At 39.6% G+C, this 18,924-nt stretch overlaps 1 protein-coding gene across 4 annotated transcripts in view; it reads right to left on the bottom strand.

Moving 5' to 3' along the window:
- The window catches only part of VAV3 (vav guanine nucleotide exchange factor 3), a 358,747-nt gene that overhangs the window by 194,553 nt on the left and 145,270 nt on the right, over positions 1-18,924 (bottom strand). For 3 of the 4 annotated variants that reach the window (XM_049616683.1, XM_049616684.1, XM_049616685.1), the window contains exons 3-4: positions 4,519-4,577; positions 2,219-2,284 (exon numbers count right to left, since the gene is read on the bottom strand). In XM_049616683.1, coding sequence (XP_049472640.1) covers positions 2,219-2,284; positions 4,519-4,577 — 125 coding nt within the window. Of the gene's footprint in view, positions 1-2,098; positions 2,195-2,218; positions 2,285-4,518; positions 4,578-18,924 lie in introns of those variants that run through there. The other variant, XM_049616686.1, reaches the window with a different exon arrangement.

The following is an 18,924-nucleotide window of genomic DNA, read 5'->3' as shown; positions in this document are numbered from 1 at the left end:
CAACAATAATCTATGTTACTTCTCCCATGTCCAGGCCATTTATATATGGGCGAGAGTGACACCCTGATCATCAAGGTAGAAAAAGCAAAGACACTGTGCTTCCTAGCCACCTCACACCTCCATTCCAGCCTGTGTCTGTTTCTCTCCATGTGAGAAGAGAACGATTCCCACTGCAGTGGAGAGTAGGATTCCCACTGCAGTGTTTGTTCCAGGGGCTTCCCTTGGGGTGACTCACCCCCAAAAGTCAGAGTTAAGGATATGAGCCATAGAGATCTTAACAAAGCTAAGACTGAAAATCAAGGTGTCATAGCAAACTCAAAAGCAAGCACCTGCAGGAATAACCATATTTAGACCTTCTACCACCAGATGGAAAGTTGAAGCAGGCTGCATCTCACAGAACATGAGCTGCTATCTCAGAGCAGCCGGATCAGGAGCCCAGGTTTCTCCAAACTTAGCTAGGGATGCACCCTCACAGGGTTTATCCTAACATCCACACAAAAAGATGGGGAAAAGCTAGGAAAATTAGTAGCTGTAAGCAACAATTGGCAGGGCTCAAAAAAGAACATCATAATAGCTCTAGAAATAATATAATCTTCCTAACATTTCAGAGGATTTGGTTATAATACCAGTAACCTTACAGTCACTTTATGAAGACTGTAGCCAATTCAATGAGATGATCAGCATCAATCTTGCTCAAGATCCGTGAGTTCTTAGAGGTGTTAACAAGAGATAAGAAACTATCCTTAATTCACATTTAAAATATAAGACTTCAAGGCCCATGCAAGTGAAACCTATTCTGGGAAGAGAAGCTCAGCAGCCATCCCAGAGTCTCCTGTCAGCACTGTCCTCTGCTCTTCTACAGGAAGTTCCCAGATGGGCAATTCAAGGTGCTTCCTGGGGTCACTGCCATGAGGAAGAGCCTAAGCTCTGGAGTAAGAACTGTTTGGGTTCAAATCCAAAGACTAAAATTTACTAGCTATGACCGTCAACAAGTTTCTTAGCTTTCCACAATTCAGTTTTCTCCTTCATAAATTGGGATACTAGGAACCTCATCGTGTGTGTATACCACAAAATAATGCATGTAACATGGTCATGGGCTCTCAATAAGCTCTTTTTTATACAACTAAACAGCTTGGGCCTGAAGCATAATGCTGAAACAGTAGACGCTTAATGCAATTCTGCTTAGTCATTCAGAACACAAATATTTATCGAGGACCTACCTTTCACCAGATGCTGTGTAAAGTTCTAGGACGACAGCCAAGAACAAGGTTAAGTCCCTGATCTCACCAAGTTGACCTTCGAACGAGGACGTGGACAACAAATGAAGCAAACAAAGATGGTCTCAGGCAGTAGTGATTGCCTTAAAACCACATAGCTAAGTAAAGGGCCCACAGCAATTTCAGATGCAGTCGTCAGGAAGGCCTCTCTCTGGAGAGACATCCGAGCAAAAATGGGAAAGGTGACGGGTCAGCAATAAGGGCAGAAGGAGCAAGTGCAAAGGTCCTACAGCAAGAACAAGGTTGGAGTGCTAGTGTATTAGGATGGATGAATGGATGAATTTCCACAGAACCTGAATCCCTCCTGGAGCATAATATATTTCTTATTATAATTCTTTGCAAACAAGCCTGGTCTTTGTCATTAATTCCTTGAGGGGTGGGGATCATGTCTTATATTTATTTGTAATCTGCACAAGTCACTCAATCAGCAGAAGATAATCAGGTGCAAAGGCCTTTGCCTTCCCTGACTACTAAATAATAAAACCCAAAAGGATTCTCTGTGCAGAACAAACACCATCTAATGAAACTCCCTAAATAACTCCAGCCCACACTAATCTCACCCTTCCTTGAACAGACAAAGCACGCACTATCTGCCCTACAATTCTAGTAGATCCTGTTTCTTTGTCCTTGTTCCTTAATTGTCCACCCCAGTTTTACCCACCACCTCTAGTACGCCTTTGAGAAACTTCCAAATTCGACTTCATTGCAGTCTGTTTTCTTTACTTGTCTTAAGGACTGGCACGGTGTCGGGCATGCCATAGGAACTACAAAGTACGTTCTCTCGTGAAGCTTTCCATCACTAGTTTGAGGTGAATTCTTACACGTCTTAATCATTAAGCCACTTTTCCACTTCTGAAAGCTATTTTAACATCCATCGTTAAAATCCACCAAGAATGCAAAAACTGTCAGTGCTTTAATTTTGCTGAAGATGCCCAACATACTCTATTAAATCAGGAAGGCCTTTGTAAATGTCTTCATCATTAACACTTTCTTCTGTTGGGAAGGGCCTAGGAGAGAGGGAGAAGGGAGAAAAGGGTGAAATTATCAACAGCTAGGCTAGGCATTTACTTCTCACTAAATGCATGAGCTCAGCTGCCACCAAAGTGGTCAGGTCAGTCACCATGTGTAACACAACATCCTGGGGGTCTCCCAAAGTGCCTGTCCCGTGGCTGCCCAGGGAATCCCCCAGGGAGGCTGTGACACCTGTTACCCCAAATTATCTGGAGCAATTACCGTGGTCATCGCAGTCACGTGAGCAGCTGTGGCCATGCTAAGGTGACCATCTGATGTGCCACACACCACTTACCTGCAGGCTCACCACAATGTGGCCACTGCAGCTCCCCAGTTCAGAGAACAGGCAGCCGCCCAAGTGCCCCTGTGTTCAGCACCATCTCTTTTCACCTATGGAATCTGATCTGACTGACAGATAGTTTGGTAACAGTCATCTTCACGTGACTCAGCTCACCAAATATAGAGAAAAATTATTAGAAGACCAACATATCGTGCCCTCAATATATGATTGATTCTCGCAGACTTCTCTACTTGGACAAGATATTTATGTTGTGTATTTTATTTTCATTTATTGGACAAAGGAGGAAACCCAGACCTTAGGAAGAGTAGGATGTTTTCTTTGTCCCCTATTAAAAGAAAAGCACTTTCATTTATCCCCTAATTCCTAGTCATTGACTTTCTTTTTTTTGCCTACTGTACTATGAACTTTTTTCATAACACCCACATAATGCCCGAGTGCATGTCTAACACAGGCATAATTATACTATCATGCCAAAAGTTTTACTTTCTTTACATGCAGCCAACATGTCATATTTCACAAAAATAAGAGGATCCAACAAAATAATAAATGAGCACTAAGTGATAACTACATTTAATATACTGAAAAGCAGATTTTCACACTGCCTTATGGATTAATTGAATACTTAAGACATTTAAAGAAGCTACATTTTTCAAGTAAATTAAAATGTGAGAAATGCTAAAGTTTCAAAATACTTTTTTTTTTAAATAAATTCCGGCACATTTGATTATGCTCTTATATGAAGTTCACTGCAGAAAATTTGAAAATATAGATAAGAATAATTAAGAAGGAAAGAAAAACCTTCTAATATATATGCTTTCAGAATCAAATATGCATAAATACATCAAAATAGAATCAGGCTATTTATTTCAAAATCTGTTTACATATAATGACATAAAATAAATATTAAGATGGAAAGATGAATCATGTAGAGCAAACTGCAAGGTGTTGAACATGTACCCAACCTAGAGATTACTTCTGTAGGAAGCTGCCAAAGTCACAGCCCATTTCCAAAAAAGGGTACGCAGGGTATCCTCCCTGAGGTCATTAGGCTTTGTATCCAGGGAAGGGGCTGCCTAGTTACTGCTGATCAGTCCTGTAAAATGTGCTTATATCCTCTTCTTAAAACCTGAATGTGAGTTGGACACAGAATAATAGAAGCAACAGAGGGAGAGAGACAGCATCACAGAGCCCCATAAAGGCTGGAGACTAAGGAATGGACCTCTGAGAAAACAAGGTAAAAAACGAGATCCATTCCATTTCTATGGGGCCTAGCTGTGTAGCTACTGAAACTATCATTAATGTTACTAAAAATACGATTTTCTGACTGATATAACTTGAGAATGTAGTAAACAGAAAAAGTCCAACATGATATACACATCTACATTTATTTCCATGCTTACTGACTGCATAATACTCCATTGCACAGAGATGGCACAATTAATTTAACCTATTTCCAACTTTTTCACTTAGTACCAATCCTCAACACATATCCTTGTACACATATTATTTTATATTTGTCTGATTTACTTTTTGAATTCCTAAAAGTTGTGAGTTATGGTTATGGACTATAGGAAATAAATGTACTACAACATCTTTTAAGTATGTATTTACTTGAGCATTTGTGTTTGTTTTGATGAATCGTATGTAATGAAATGAAATGTTGGAGGAAATTAAGAAAACAAAGAACCCTACCGGTAACAGTCAGTAGTGAACTGATGATGATGTTTAGCCAATGTATCTTATTCAACTCTATAAATAAGTTCTTACTTGCTCAATTGATTTCAAATGTGTAGTAGGCACTGAAATACCATGCACTGTATGTGCATGAATGAGATATGGTCCCTGTATGCAAAGTCTTTTACAAACAGTAACCATTCAGTAAATAATCATTACATTCATTGAGCAAATGAACACTTGAATCAAGCTTACCTGATTCCTGTGGCCAACGCTATAGGTGTGCGAGAAAGTCGTGACAGTGTTTCTATAACCTGAGAAAAAAAGGAAAGCGTTAATTAGACACGTACTTCGGGAAAGATAAGAATTTTTTTCAAAGATAATCTTACAATCTAAGATTAACAATGGCAGCAGAAATGTAAATTTGCAGATACCAACAAAAGTACAGAATGGGAAGAGCGGTTTCTGAAAATTATAAACTCCTGGGTTATAATCTAGTCCCTTCTTTAACTGTTACTCTAAGCAGATTGTTAAGCATCTGGTTTACAGTTTCCTTATCATTAAAGCAAGAAGTTAGATGAGGTAATACTAAAGGTCTTCTATCTCCACTTCTACAGAATCTGAAAGATCTTGTAAAGTTGTTCTGTCCAAGTACAGTAGCCACTGGCCACACGGACAAGCTATTTAAATGTTTCTTAGTTGTACTAGCCACATTTCAAGTGCCCAGTAGCCAAATCTGGCTAGTGGCTACTGTATTGCAATACACAGTCATCAAACATTTGCATCATCACAGAGAGTTCTACTGGAAAGCACTGCTATACAGCCAAGTGGTTTAGAGTGTGGGCTCTTGAGCTAGTTCAAACGAGTTCAAATCCTGGCTTTACATTTCATTAGCCAAAAACCTCCAGCAAACTGCCTAACTACCCTAGGCTTCAGTTTTATCATCTGGATACTGCCTATAATCATAGTTAGGTAATTAATAATCATTAGGTTACTGTAAGAATTAAGAAGATAATACATGAAAACTGTTTAAATGATAGCTATTCTTTATAATTGCTAACTTTAAGAAAATTATTCTGAGTATTTTCAGAAAGAGTTTCCTAATCCCTTGACTATCTATCTATCTATCTATCTATCTATCTATCTATCTAAATGATTACTTATGAAGACCTTGGTACCTACGCCTAAATGTGCCCTGCTATAGTTTTAGAACCTAGAGATTTTACCCTTCCTTGCCACTTTTACACCTAAGATTATCTTGCTCAAAGAGTTAGCGATGAACCCAAAGAGCTAAAATGTATTTTTCTCATGAAACCTATTTCTATGATAACGATATAATTTGTCCTAACTCTCAAAACTAAACAAAATTTAAAGAGGTTCTTCTGTAAGTCCTATTCAAAATGAGGGGTGGGGAAGGCAAAAATCTCTCTCTGAGCTGAGTTCATCTTCTAATTCCTCAGTTCAAATACCAAGACCTACTAGCAATGTCTCAGTACGCCACAGAAGTCTCTTAAAGAGTATTAGCCACACGTGTACCTATCTCTTGCCTACTTCAGGAAGAAGTACACTGCTGAAGTTATAAACAGATAGCTCTGGAGCAAGAGAATCTGGTTGAGCCCTGGCTCACAGATTTTAGCTAAGCTCACCTTTCCTAAGCTCTATAAAATGTGGGTTAGGACAACTAACTACCAGCCTCCCCATGGGGTTACTGAAAAGATTAAGTGAGATAATGCCCATCAAATGATTAACCCAGTAAAGGTGAACTTTTATTATATAAAATTATCATTATAGACAAATAAAGTTTAATTGAAAGACTATGCTATTTCTTCCTGGTTTAACTTTTTTGAACATCTGATATGAAAGCAAGACACAATCAGGTATCAATTCCCCATAATAAAGATAAAAGAATCTTCAGTGAATCTGTAAATTCAGAAGATCATGAATGAACAAATAATAAGTTTATCAAAATAAGCTAACTGAAAAATAACCATTTGCTAAAATTACAAAATTATGCATTACTGAGAAATAATCTAGCTTTTGGAAGATTCTGGAATAATCTAAATAGTAGACACATGAATTAATAATACTGTCAAATTTTAGCATCAACCTTATCCTGATGCACACCGTTTTAAAGCTGTGGTGTTAAATCTGCTATCTGAAATTCTATTTTACGCTATGGTCCCAGCATTGCCATTACTCAGAAGAAAAACAGCAATAGCATTAGTATTAGGTATTTTACGTGATATATTTCACCACTGCTATTTTACATTATAATAGCAATATATTTTATTCTTTGAGATATTTTCTATAAAAACGATAATGTATCTAAAGGTAAGAATGTATTTTGTGTCCCTTTTCCCACCATTGGTACTATTCACAACCATCCCCATCCAAGACCGTTGTTTGAGTTTTGTGTACAATTGTCCGCCAGGGGGAGCCAAAAGACAGTCTATCACTTTAGTCCTGTATTACATGTTTATAAAGTACAAACATTTCTGAAAATCACCAAGATGAAATCAACTCCTATTATTTACTTAAAAGTATTACTTATTACCATTCAGTAATAGAAAAATAAAGATACAAATTCAGTGGACAGGAAGGATGGAAGAATAATACATAGCATGTCTTAAAGGAAATCTCTCAGGACCATCTCTCAGTTTTGTGTCTATCTGATCGTACATCAAGTCCATCCATTAATTCTAAGTTTAGCCAAAGCAAATAAGTCTGTTTAGTCAATGTAGTGTTTTTAGAACAGTGTGTATTCTATAAAGGTGGAGCATATCCGGATTTGGAATAGACAAGTATAAAAATTAATGCCAGATTCTCCTGACATTAGAAACATTCATTCAAGAATATTTACAAAAGAAAATATCCCCAAGGGCAGCAAGACTATTTTCCCTGAAATTTATTGATTTATAAATTGTTACCTCAACATAATATGAAATTACAGACATGAACTCACAAAGGGGTAACTTAGTCAGAATATTTGCAAGTTAATAGGACAACCACCTACTAGTAAATCCATGCTATTCCTTGTTTGTTAAGAAGAGCAGCATTTTTAAGGAAAGTAAAATATTTCCAGATAATATAAGTAACAGTTACTGTGGGAGGAAGGTGGAAGAGGTAAGAAGGGCTTCTATATGCTTGCTTTAGAAGGTGGGATTAGATCCCAAAATCTATGAAAGATCATTTATAAAGTTTAAAAAGGAAGATACCCAGGTCAAAACTGCATTTTAGAAGATCATTCAGCACAGTGAAGGATAAACAGGGGTAGAAGGACATGGGATACAGACAAGGAGTCATGAGACCTAGTAGTGGGGGGGGTGGGGGTTTCAATCATCCAGTTGAGAAATGAGAAGTCTACACCAGCAGCAGTTGAGATAGAGAAGAGGTGGAAATGTGAGAAGTATTTAAGAAGAGTGGCTGATGTATTGTGGAGGCAAAGTGAAGAAGAACTCAGGACAACCTGGATAAACCTTTAAAGTATAGAGGTGGCCAGCTCCAAAGCCATCTACTGGGATGCTCCTGAGCAGGACACTTATTCTGTGTCTCTCCTCATGCTGACCATGAACATCCTGAATTCAGACAGGCCATTCCCTCTACCACAGTCTTCTCTGACATCTCCCACTCCAGTCTGGGTCCTTTGTGTTCCCGTAGGACACAACTCTGCCCTCTACCTATCACCTTTGCTGTTTAAAACATCTGAAAAGGACTCATGTTTATTTTGTCAAACTGAAATAACACAGTAACACACAGAAGTTGTCCCCCCACTCCCACCATGCACACACCTCTGCTTCAAGGGCACCAAAGCTAAAAATCTGGTGTGACTCCTGCACGATTTTGTTCCCTTTTCTTCATGATTATTATTTTAGGTAATATGTTCCTATTATACAGACTTTTCTACAACCTGAGTTTGTCATTTAATAATATATCCCAGACAGCTGTGTCAACACATACAGATCTACCTCATTCACCTTAATGCTGTACAACATTACAGCATACGAGTGTAACAATGATTTGACCATTCTGCTGCCAATGAGCTTTCTCAACATTTGCCTATTAGAACAATGGTGGCATTACCATCCTTGCCAATTATCTTTTCAATTGTGTGCAGGTATTTCTAGAGGAAAGATTCTTAGACAAGATGAGGATGTCAAAAGCATAACCATTGCTCTTCAAAAACTTTTTACGCATTTATACACCCCCGAAGAGTATATTAAGAAGATAACAAGGCACTCTAATGACCTATTTACTGTCTCTCCATTCAACAATGAACAACACCTCAAGGTAAGGGAACTCAAACTGCTTCTTCACTGTTCCACTCTTACCACCTAGCTCACAGCCAGGGTCATAACAACCACTTAATACAAAAATATTTGTTGCTCAAACAAATGAATGACTAATACTTACCTTGCAAAATTGTTGCGAGGATTGGGGATAATATGTGTAAAAATATGTAAAGAGCTTAGCCTGGCACAAGCAGGGAATGAATGAATAATTGAAGAAGGAGCCCATTATGAAAATTAAATATTAAATATGAAAAAGAATTGCCTCTCTCCTCAAGTCTAGAGGCAGTATATATAGTGGCAACCCCTTCCCATCACATTTCTCCCCTTAATGGTGTTTTTAATTTAGTTTGAGCTCTTTACTTTTACCATCCCCATTAGTAAGTTTAAAAGCCATAAAAGTTTTCAATAAGAACTGTAAACTAATAAAGCTACCAATTTTAACTATTCTCTTCATGAGACCTTCAAGAAAATTCTTACTTTCTGCTTATCCAGCATATTCATGCTGTTGATAATGTAGTTTGTAATTAAAAGAAGTCATCCATGCAAAAGCAGTATGTTACAGTTACTTCTAAGTTCCTGAGTTAAGGAAGCCATGGCCATAGACAACAACCACAGAGAGCCATAGGAACCAATACACACATCTGCCAAAAAGTGCTAGTTAATTGTGGATTTATCTACTTGAGTTCTCTACCTTGAAGTTTTACCTCTTATACCTCTCCTTGGGGTGCCTGGGTGGTTCAGTCGGTGAAGCATCCAACTCTTAATTTCAGCTCAGGTCATGGTCTCATGGTTCAAGCCCCACATTGGGCTCTGAGCTGACAGCACAGAGCCTGCTTGGGATCCAATCTCTCTGCCCCTCCCTTGCTCGTGCTCTCTCTCTCAAAATAAATAAACTTAAATATATATATATGTGTGTGTGTGTATATAATAAAACATATATAATATATAAATATAACAATATATTTATAGTATATGTATACATATAAATTTAATTATATATGTATATATATACACACATATGTACATATATATACACATATATATACATACACACATACTTCTCCCTGATCTAATGGAAAGGCTATTATCAAAATTCAGAAGCAGAGAGCTGAACTCACCATTAGTTCCCAGGGAAGTGACACTTCAGGGAGGTGGGCTCTACAAGGCAATCTGGTGGCTGTAGACTTGAACCCCAAGTGCAAGACAAGCTTAGTCATTCAAGAAAGCTCTGTAGCACTGCAGCACCAGAGCATCAAGTTATCATCCAGCAGCTGAAGCTATAGGCAGGAACGCCACATCATGGTTCTTCCAGGCTGAGAGTAAATGCCCCATGTGGTCATGGAGGAAAAGCTCAGAGGACATAACTCAGACAGAACTTGGCTGGGAGTGCTGGACTGAATAATTCAGACAGAAACACAGGCTTATAGACTCAATCAGGTGCAACCCAGAGACCTGGTATTACCCAGGCACGCCAGACACCAGGCTCTCAAAGAAGCCTAATTCTAAACCCAACCAGATGGTGACTATCAGACTAATATATTTTACCTTAAGCCTCCTAGGAAATCAACAGACCTCATTATCTTAATTTTCTTTGCAATTCTAATTTCACACAGTAAATTGCCCCATTAAGATACACTGCAGCTTAGTGTCATAGTTCTAGCAGCACATTTTACATCTTCCCTAAAACACCTGGTTGTTGCTTTGAATACTGTAGGATGCTGCTAGAAAATGTGTGGACCACCTCCCCTACAGGCAAAGCAAAGCGGAACAGCCAGATAAGATGAACTGAACAATATTTCTGTATCAAGAAGATTGTGCACCGTGAGAAATGAAACTGAAGTGGACAAAAGAGTATCTATATAGGTTAAATGCATCCAAATTATGTATTGTTTGTGCAGGCCTTGGTAATGATCATAAAAGTAAGAATTAGTCTATACTTACTGTTTTGAAACCTCAAAAGTAAAGCCCTACAGAAAAAAAAAGAACCTCCTTTTAGGAGGTTAGGGGCCTCCTGGCCTGGTTAGGAGCACAAACTTAAGACTCAGATGTTCTAATGGAGATTAAAGAGTACACTAATCATGGTGAGCACTGAATAATGCATAGGATTGTTGAATCACTATTTGTACACCTGAAACTAATGTGACAGTGTATGTTAACTATCCTAGAATTAAAATTAAAAACTTAATTAAAAAATCTGCCTGGCAGATAATTGAACTCTTCAAATGTTGCTTAAAAAAAAAAAAAAAAAAAAAAGACCCAGATGTTCTGAGTTCAAATCTCAGCTCTGTCTCTCACTAGCTGGGTGGCCATGGGAGTTAAGCATATGCTCTGTGCCTTAGCTCCTTTACCTCTCTCAGTCTCTGTCTATAAAAAGCATATAAAAGGATGCCCCATACTTCTGCTATTTCCTAATGCCACTGTGGTCACCGTCATCATTAGTAAAATAACACGTGGTCTTTGCAAAGCACTTCAGAAAATACAATGTGAGATATCTATCTCAAGTTAACACAGGATGTAACACGAAGCTTTCCAATGGCTGTGCATACATCTAAAAGGCTATACCTCTGTTCAAGTACATGATGGCCAGTGTCTAATACTTGCCAAAAGTCACTAAGTTTATCTAACTATAGCATTCATTAGGTTCAAAAAAAAAAAGATTGTGGATGGTAATTTTTTTTCCTTACTTATTCATATTTTCTTCTCTCATGTAATTAATTTTCCATGCAAATATTCAGAAAACAAAAACAAAAACTCCTGTCATGCAAAAGTAACTCTAAGAGCCCAAAAACAATCACACTTGACCTTGCCAAAGCAAATGTTAAAAAGAATGCCCCATGCCTAGTCAATTCATGAAGATAACACATAATAAGAACTATAATCACATACAGTTCACATAGAATTTAAAAAGCTCTAAGAAGTGACAGTACAAAGGGATGGGTTTAGAGAAGCTTTAGCATACATCTCCCCATAATCTCCATGCCTCATTGCCTCAAATAAATACAAAAATCTATGTAAGTAGGCTGTCATTTAATAGCAATTTCAAGACCAGTCCTTTGGTTAAACCTCACCCCCCCCCCACAGGGCCACATCTCCCAAACTCCATCCAATACAGAAATTTTAAAGCTACCACATTTTATTCAATGGTTCTTAATTATTTTAAGTCATAGCTCCCTTTGAAGTACATTGAAAGTCCTTGGTTTTTTCCTCGGGGGTTGGAGTGGACCTGTATGTATGTATGTGTAGGTATGTGTATGTACGTGTGTGTGTGTCTGTGTGTATATATATATATATATATGTATATACACACCTACATAAGTATACACAACTCTGAATTTCATCTCAAGAAATCCAGGAATCTCTTGAAGACCATTCATGGATTTCCTAGACTCTTGTTCAACCTCCTTTGCCTATAAGGAAACCAAGGTCCAGCAAAATTAACTAGCTCGTTCAGGGTCAAAGAGCCAATAGCAGAATTGGTGTCATAACCCAGGTCCCCTCTCTTCTGTCCAGACTATTTCTCTTTCTACTTTACCACGCTGTATATAAATCCCCTGAATTTATTCAGTGAACATTTACTGAACACTCACTATAGGCTAGATATACCTGATACACTCCACATGTTGAAGGTAACAAAATAGAGATTATATACTTCCCCCTTTCAAAAAACCCACCATTCATTGGGAGGGAAAGAGCATATAGGTAGTAAGCAAAAACACAGACCTGGTATTACAAAGAACACCTGCAGCCCAGGGGAGAGAGCAAGGCCAGATGTCCCCTCGGCCTGAAGGCTAGAGCAAGGATGGCTCAAAGGGCTTTTTAGAAAAGGTGACCTTGGAATACATCTTGAAAGGCAATCGGGAATTTCCCCGACTCTTTGTCTGCAGGTTAATAGAGACTTACCATCCTCTGAACCACCCACTCCATGAGAACACTTGCCTACTCAGAGCAGATTCACACGTAACTTACTGTCTGAGAAGCTTTTTGTAGTTGCCATTTCCTGAATAATATTTTTCTTACAGTGGGTATTTTGCAGGTTCCAAGAGATGACGTCATTAAGCAAAATTTTTTTAAATTTATTTTTTTAATTTACATCCAAATTAGTTAGCATATAGTGCAACAATGATTTCAGTAGATTCCTTAATGCCCCTTACCCATTTAGCCCATGCCCCCTCCCACAACCTCTCCAGCAACCCTCTGATTGTTCTCCATATTTAAGAGTCTCTTATGTTTTTGCCCCCTGTTTTTATATTATTAAGCAAAAATTTTTTTTCTAAACCAAACGGACCTGCACTTGTCTCAGGATCCATTTCTATACCACCATGGTCTTGCTGTCTGTGCATTCTGGGCCTCTGAGCTCTACCTCTAAGACCCCAAAAAGAGTACCTTTCCTTCAAACCTGCTTCCCCTTCCTATGCCCAGGGAGCCTACAGTCTCACTCCTGTCCCGACACTGGGAAATCTTTCAGACTTGTACTTGTCCTTCACACTGCACACCTAAATCCTATCACTTCATCCTTTTGCATCTCTCTCAGATCCAACTCCTTCTTTCTTCCACGTCTCTGGCTTATCCCAAGCTCTAATTCTTACTTCGTTTACTGGAACGGCCTTCCAATGTGTCTCCACGCCTTCAGTTTCACTCCCCTCAAACTCGTCTTCTACTCTGCTATCATACAGGCTGTGTGACACTTCAGAAGTGTCCATGTCATACACCACCACCAACTCCGTGTCTACCTTGAAATTCTTAAATGTTACCCCTCACGAAGAGATGAAGTCACCAGCACTCAGGAGTCTTCGGTAGATCTGATACACTCCCTATGCCCTTCCAGGCTCACCCTACTCTCCCCATACCTTCCATGTCTAGCCCTGCCCAACCACCTGGCTTGCTGTGCTCCAGAGATTCTAGAACCTTTCACAGAAACCCTACCAGAGCATAAAATTCATGTTACTACAATTCACAGATGGTGTCAAAATAAAAATATTTCTACTACAGCGCAGGCAGAAAAAAGGCAAACTGGCAGCAGCATTGTTAATTTTCTCCCACCAAGTAAAAGAGGCTGTAAGTAACTTTTCCCAAATGCTGTCTGAACCATCTTCTGGGTCCAAATACCAGAGATGAAACTTGGGATTCAGCAGTGCAGAGTTAGCTGTCTGGAAGCACAGTATTTAGTTAGAAATCAGAACGAACACAAATATTCACTGCTTCTCCTAAATTTACACTGGTGTGTTGCAGTATGTTGAACTCAGGAGGCAAATATTAAAGAATTCAATCGTTTGTACACAACTGTAAAACAAACGCTTTAGTTCTGAAAACATGACCATATTTGCAAGTGATTCCCTGCCTCTAAGCAGAGCAGAGATATCATCCACAAAGACTAAGTGGCCATTTTAATGTTCACTACCAAGCATGGGAATTTCACCGTGGGTCCCGCAGGTAAACACTGATTACTCCCCACCCCATCTCAGTAACAACTCTAGCAGAGCAGCTCTGTCTTGCCAGCTCATTGGGAGCCTTGGTGCATTCACACAAGTCACTTGAAGCAGACACATCCTGTGCATTAGCATCAGGCCAGAGGAGAAATCATTTATGTATCTCAAGTACACAGGGAACGTTCTATGTGACTTAAGGGACTTGGAAAATAAAATGAATTGTCAAAGCTGCCCACAAATCATACAGCTGGGTCAAAGTCAACACATTTTCCACACTTGACATACTTTCAAAGTCATGCAACCCGCCTGCAAACATTTCTGCTACCTGAATGCTGCCCACACGGCTATTACCACTTTAAAGGATGAAATCGCAAAGAGTCCGGGAACAAAAAGGCAATGCCAGAATGACAGGATCTGACAGTGGAGCAGAACACATCCCTTGTGCCAACCTGGAAATGTCCCATTTTCAGTCCCAGCCTCAGAACTGCTCACAGAGAATAAGGAGGTGTAAGTTATTCTCACTTTTCAAATCACCTAGGAGAACACACCTTTACCTGCAAGACTGGGAGAGTTACAGGACACTCCTTTCACATCTCTATGTTCTGGTAACACTGGTCATTTCATACTTCTTAAAAGTACTCATTTTCATATACGCTTTAACAATTAAAAAGCAGGTAAACTAATTCTTCATTATGTAAGAAATGGAGTTTCCAGGGGTGCCTGGGTGGCTCAGTTGGTTAAGCATCTGACTTCCGCTTAGGTCGTGACTTCATGGTTCACAGGTGCGAGCCCCGCATCAGGCTCTGTGCTGACAGCTCAGAGCCTGGAGCCCGCTTCAGATTCTGTGTCTCCCTCCTTCTCTGCCCCTCCCCTTCCCGTGCTCTCTCTCTCAAAAATAAACAAACGTTTTAAAAAATTTAAAAGAAGAAAAAGAAACTGAGTTTCTAGACCTGAGATGGCTGATAGAAATATGTGAACCACATACACAACCTTAATATTCTAAGAAGCTACATAAAACATAAAACATAAAACCAGAAAACATTAAAACAGGTGAAATGAATTTTAATCATATATTTTATTTAGTTCATTATACCTAAAGCTTATAATTTCACTATATAATCAAAATCTAAATCAAAACATTTTATGCTGGTATTTTTTTCCATACTGAATCTTCAAAATCTGGTGTGTACTTTACAATTACAGGTCACCTAATTCTGACTAGGCATATTTCCTTTTTGGAGGGGGGGACGGAAAGGGAGTAGAGAGAAAGAATATGCACGTGCACAAGCTGTGGAGGAATAGAGGAAGAGAGAGAAGCTTAAGCATACCCCACATCTAGCATGAAGCCCAACGTGGGGCTTGATCTCACAACCATGAGATTATGACCTGAGCCGAAATCAAGAGTCAGATGCTTAACCGACTGAGCCACCCAAACACCCCCAGATTAGGCACATTTCAAATGCTCAATAGCCACATGTGGTTAAGGGCTACCACAGTGGACAGCATAAGTCTAGACAAAAGTTTTCAAAGTGCCTAGAGTTATGGCAGAAAAGGAAACAGATCCATGATGGAGAAAAGATTGGACCAAACTCCTCAGTTTACAAGTATAGGTGGTAGCTTAAGAGTGACGTGGCACTCCCAGGGTGTCAGAACTTGATGTGGTCAAAGAGCCAGTGCCTACACTTCTTGATGCCTATGGCCATCTCCAGTGGAAGCAGCAGAAGCTAAAACAATGGACTTTAAAAAGGGAGTAGGGAGCCACTATGGTGAGGAAGAAACTACCACACACACAGACAGGCCTTTTCTACTTAACACATCCCCACTGTCTACACATGTCAATTATTTGACTGTTCTCTTAGTCAATCTGATGGCCACCCATCAGGACATTCATCACCTATCACATGTCAGGCTTGGCCCTTAGAACACTCATTGGATGAGTGTGAAATAGGGTTGGAGAGGCAAGTTGGAGGCAGACAGCTTCAAGTGCCTGGCTAGGGAGTCTGCATATATTATTTATATGGGGAGCCAGCAAAAATTTTTGAGCTGGAGAATGAACTGTCAAGAAGCAGTGTGTCAAGAATACTAATCTGTTGCGGCATAAAATAGCTCAGAGGAAGGAGCCTAAACCTAGGAAGTTGTTTTAACAAAAGCCTAGCTGTGCATTGGTTTTAGGGGAGAAAAAGAATGTGACAAGCATTATGAAAAAGGGATCAACCCAACTTGAACATTACTAGATACACCAAATCCCAGAGGCAAGAGTCTAGCTTGAGCAAACTTTAGGAAATCTGATCTGACTTCAGTTCGTCAGAGTGTAGAAGATACACTAGAGAGAGGATTAAATCCAGGCATCATTTAGAAACTTGATGCTGCCCCAGTGGGGACCAATGATAGCTGTGGTTGACAATGGTCAAAAAAATTGACCCAGAACTGTCAGGAGTCTCAAGTCTGTGAGACTGGGATATGTCACCTCAGGGCTGCCAATCTGAACCTGTGTTAGGCTGGATCTACAAATCTCAAACTGGCGCAGGGGTAGTCTGGTTTCCTACTGAGTGATTTGCAACTATTTGTGGTGTGTGTGTGTGTGTGCACGCGCACACACATTCTACCACACATGAACCAGCAGTCATAAAATAAGGTTTCTATGGAAATACATCTGATGCAGTTTTTTCCCTTCGTCTTGCTTTTCTACTTTTCAGTCTTTGCTGAGGAGCATGCACAATCATGATACATTAAGTTTTCCTTTCCAACCAAATTATATTGAATTTAATCAGCTTTTTCATATTCACTTGCATTATGATTTAAGAAAAAAGATGAAGATTAACTTTTATTTTTATTATTTAATTTCACTTTGAGAATCCTTCTCTCTTGCATTGCAAGTGTTTGCTGATTTTCTCTTTAGGAGTAACTTTAGTTGAATTACTTAAATAGTTATTTTTGAAGCAGTGTTAACTATCTGTCACTTTAGATCTCCACAACCTGTGGCCTTTAAATCCTGAAAGGGATATGACGTTAGGAGTCCTGGAAGACTTCTTTTTCTGGAACTTGGATATTTTGCAAGGAGTATTTTTTGGTCATTAGCTCCTGAGTGCATGTGGTTATTCCAAGATAATCTGAATTTCCTCTAGGGTTTAGTGTTTATCAAGAAGTGGCTCAGAAGAAACAATCCAAGGCTGTAGAAATGTAGATCAGCCCAGATGGGCAAAATGACCCCAGTGAGCATATGGTGCCAAACTCTGATGGTCCTGGTCCCAAGTTTGTTTGTTTGCTTTTCTGATACACTTCTCTGTTTCACATTTTATCTCAGGTTAACCTCAGATGAAGTATTTCACCTGAAGAATGAGTACAGTTTAATTATATGACAAAAAGGAAAAATAAAGTCACCAAAGTTGAAAATTCTTCATCAGAGTTATCCAGGGAGGCATCTGCTCTCTCTTCAGAAGCTGCTTCTCAGATCCTCCTTCCAGCCTACCTTTGAAAACAGACTCAGGCATTGGAGGCACCAGAGGCACAGTGACCCGCTGCCAGAGGTGGTTGGTTTTATCTGTAAAGCCAATTCGCCTTCTGGCAAAGCACAGCTCCCGATTGAGAAAACATCTGTAAACAGATGAAATTACCAAGATAACTCATGTCTAAATACCTTAGTAATTCATGGCCTTTAAACTCTTGCCATGATGGCATCCTTCATGACCCACCACGACATCAAAATCCCTATGACACATTAGGTAATGAAATGCTTTAGAGAGAACCAAGCCAGATCTACTTTAAATTGGTTTTTGTGCAATGGTAGATCTAATATTTCAGTGTTGATACGGTTTTCTTTTTATTATCGTCCTTTTTTAAAAAATTATTTTTTTAGCGTTTATTTTTGAGAGAGACAGAGACAGAATGTGAGTGGGTTAGGGACAGAGAGAGAGAGGGAGACGAAGCAGGATCGAGGCTCCAAGCTGTCAGCACAGAGCCCGACACAGGGCTTGAACTCACGAGCTATGAGATCATGACCTGAGCTGAAGTCAGAGGTTCAACTGACTGAGCCACCCAAGCACTCCTTATTATCCTCCTTTCTAACCCCCCCCCAAATAAATATCCTGTCAAAATATAACATATTTAACAAGTTTTGAAATCTACATGATCTTTTGGGGCGCCTGGGTGGCTCAGTCGGTTAAGTGTCCGACTTCAGCTCAGGACATGATCTCACGGTTGGTGGGTTCAAGCCCCGCATCAGGCTCTGTGCTGACAGCTCAGAGCCTGGAGCCTGCTTCAGATTCTGTGTCTCCCCCTCTCTCTGCTCCTCCCACACTCATGCTCTGTCTCGCTCTCAAAAAATAAATAAACATTAAAAGAATTAAAAAATCTACATGATCTTTTAAGGTTCTTTTCCCCAGAGAGTATTTAACAGCAACCTGAATTAGAAGAATAAAATCCTGGGGTGCCTGGGTGGCTCAGTGGGCTGAGCGTCTGACTTCGGCTTGGGTCATGATCTCGCAGTTAATGAGTTCAAGCCCCGCATCGGGCTCTGTGCTGACAGCTCAAAGCCTGGAGCCTACTTCTGATTCTGTGTCTCCCTCTCTCTGCCTGTCCCCCACTCATGCTCTGTCTCTGTCTCAAAAATAAAGATAAATGTAAAAAAGAAGAAGAAGAAGAAAATCCTACAGTGGCAGCCGAAACTCAAACATTTATATCCAGTTATTAAAATGCACTTAAGTCATGAGTCTTGCACTGCTGAATAGAGAAAGGAAACCCAGACCAGTAGATGGCCCTGCATGAAGTCAAACATTCATATCCTTAGGATTTCTCCAAAGGGACATCTTGAACTGGATGTTTCAAAGCAGCTATTCTGACAAGGCCAGGTCGAAACAGCCATGCTTATTAGGAAGTAATGAACCAAAACACCCTCCTGACTGTGTCACATCTCAGATGCCTATACTGATCCTCACCTCATCCCTAAC

Source organism: Panthera uncia (assembly GCF_023721935.1).
Source record: "Panthera uncia isolate 11264 chromosome C1 unlocalized genomic scaffold, Puncia_PCG_1.0 HiC_scaffold_4, whole genome shotgun sequence".
NCBI classification, from domain to species: domain Eukaryota; kingdom Metazoa; phylum Chordata; class Mammalia; order Carnivora; family Felidae; genus Panthera; species Panthera uncia.
Note: the sequence above shows the minus strand (reverse complement) of the source record. Positions and strands in the feature narration are given on the sequence as shown.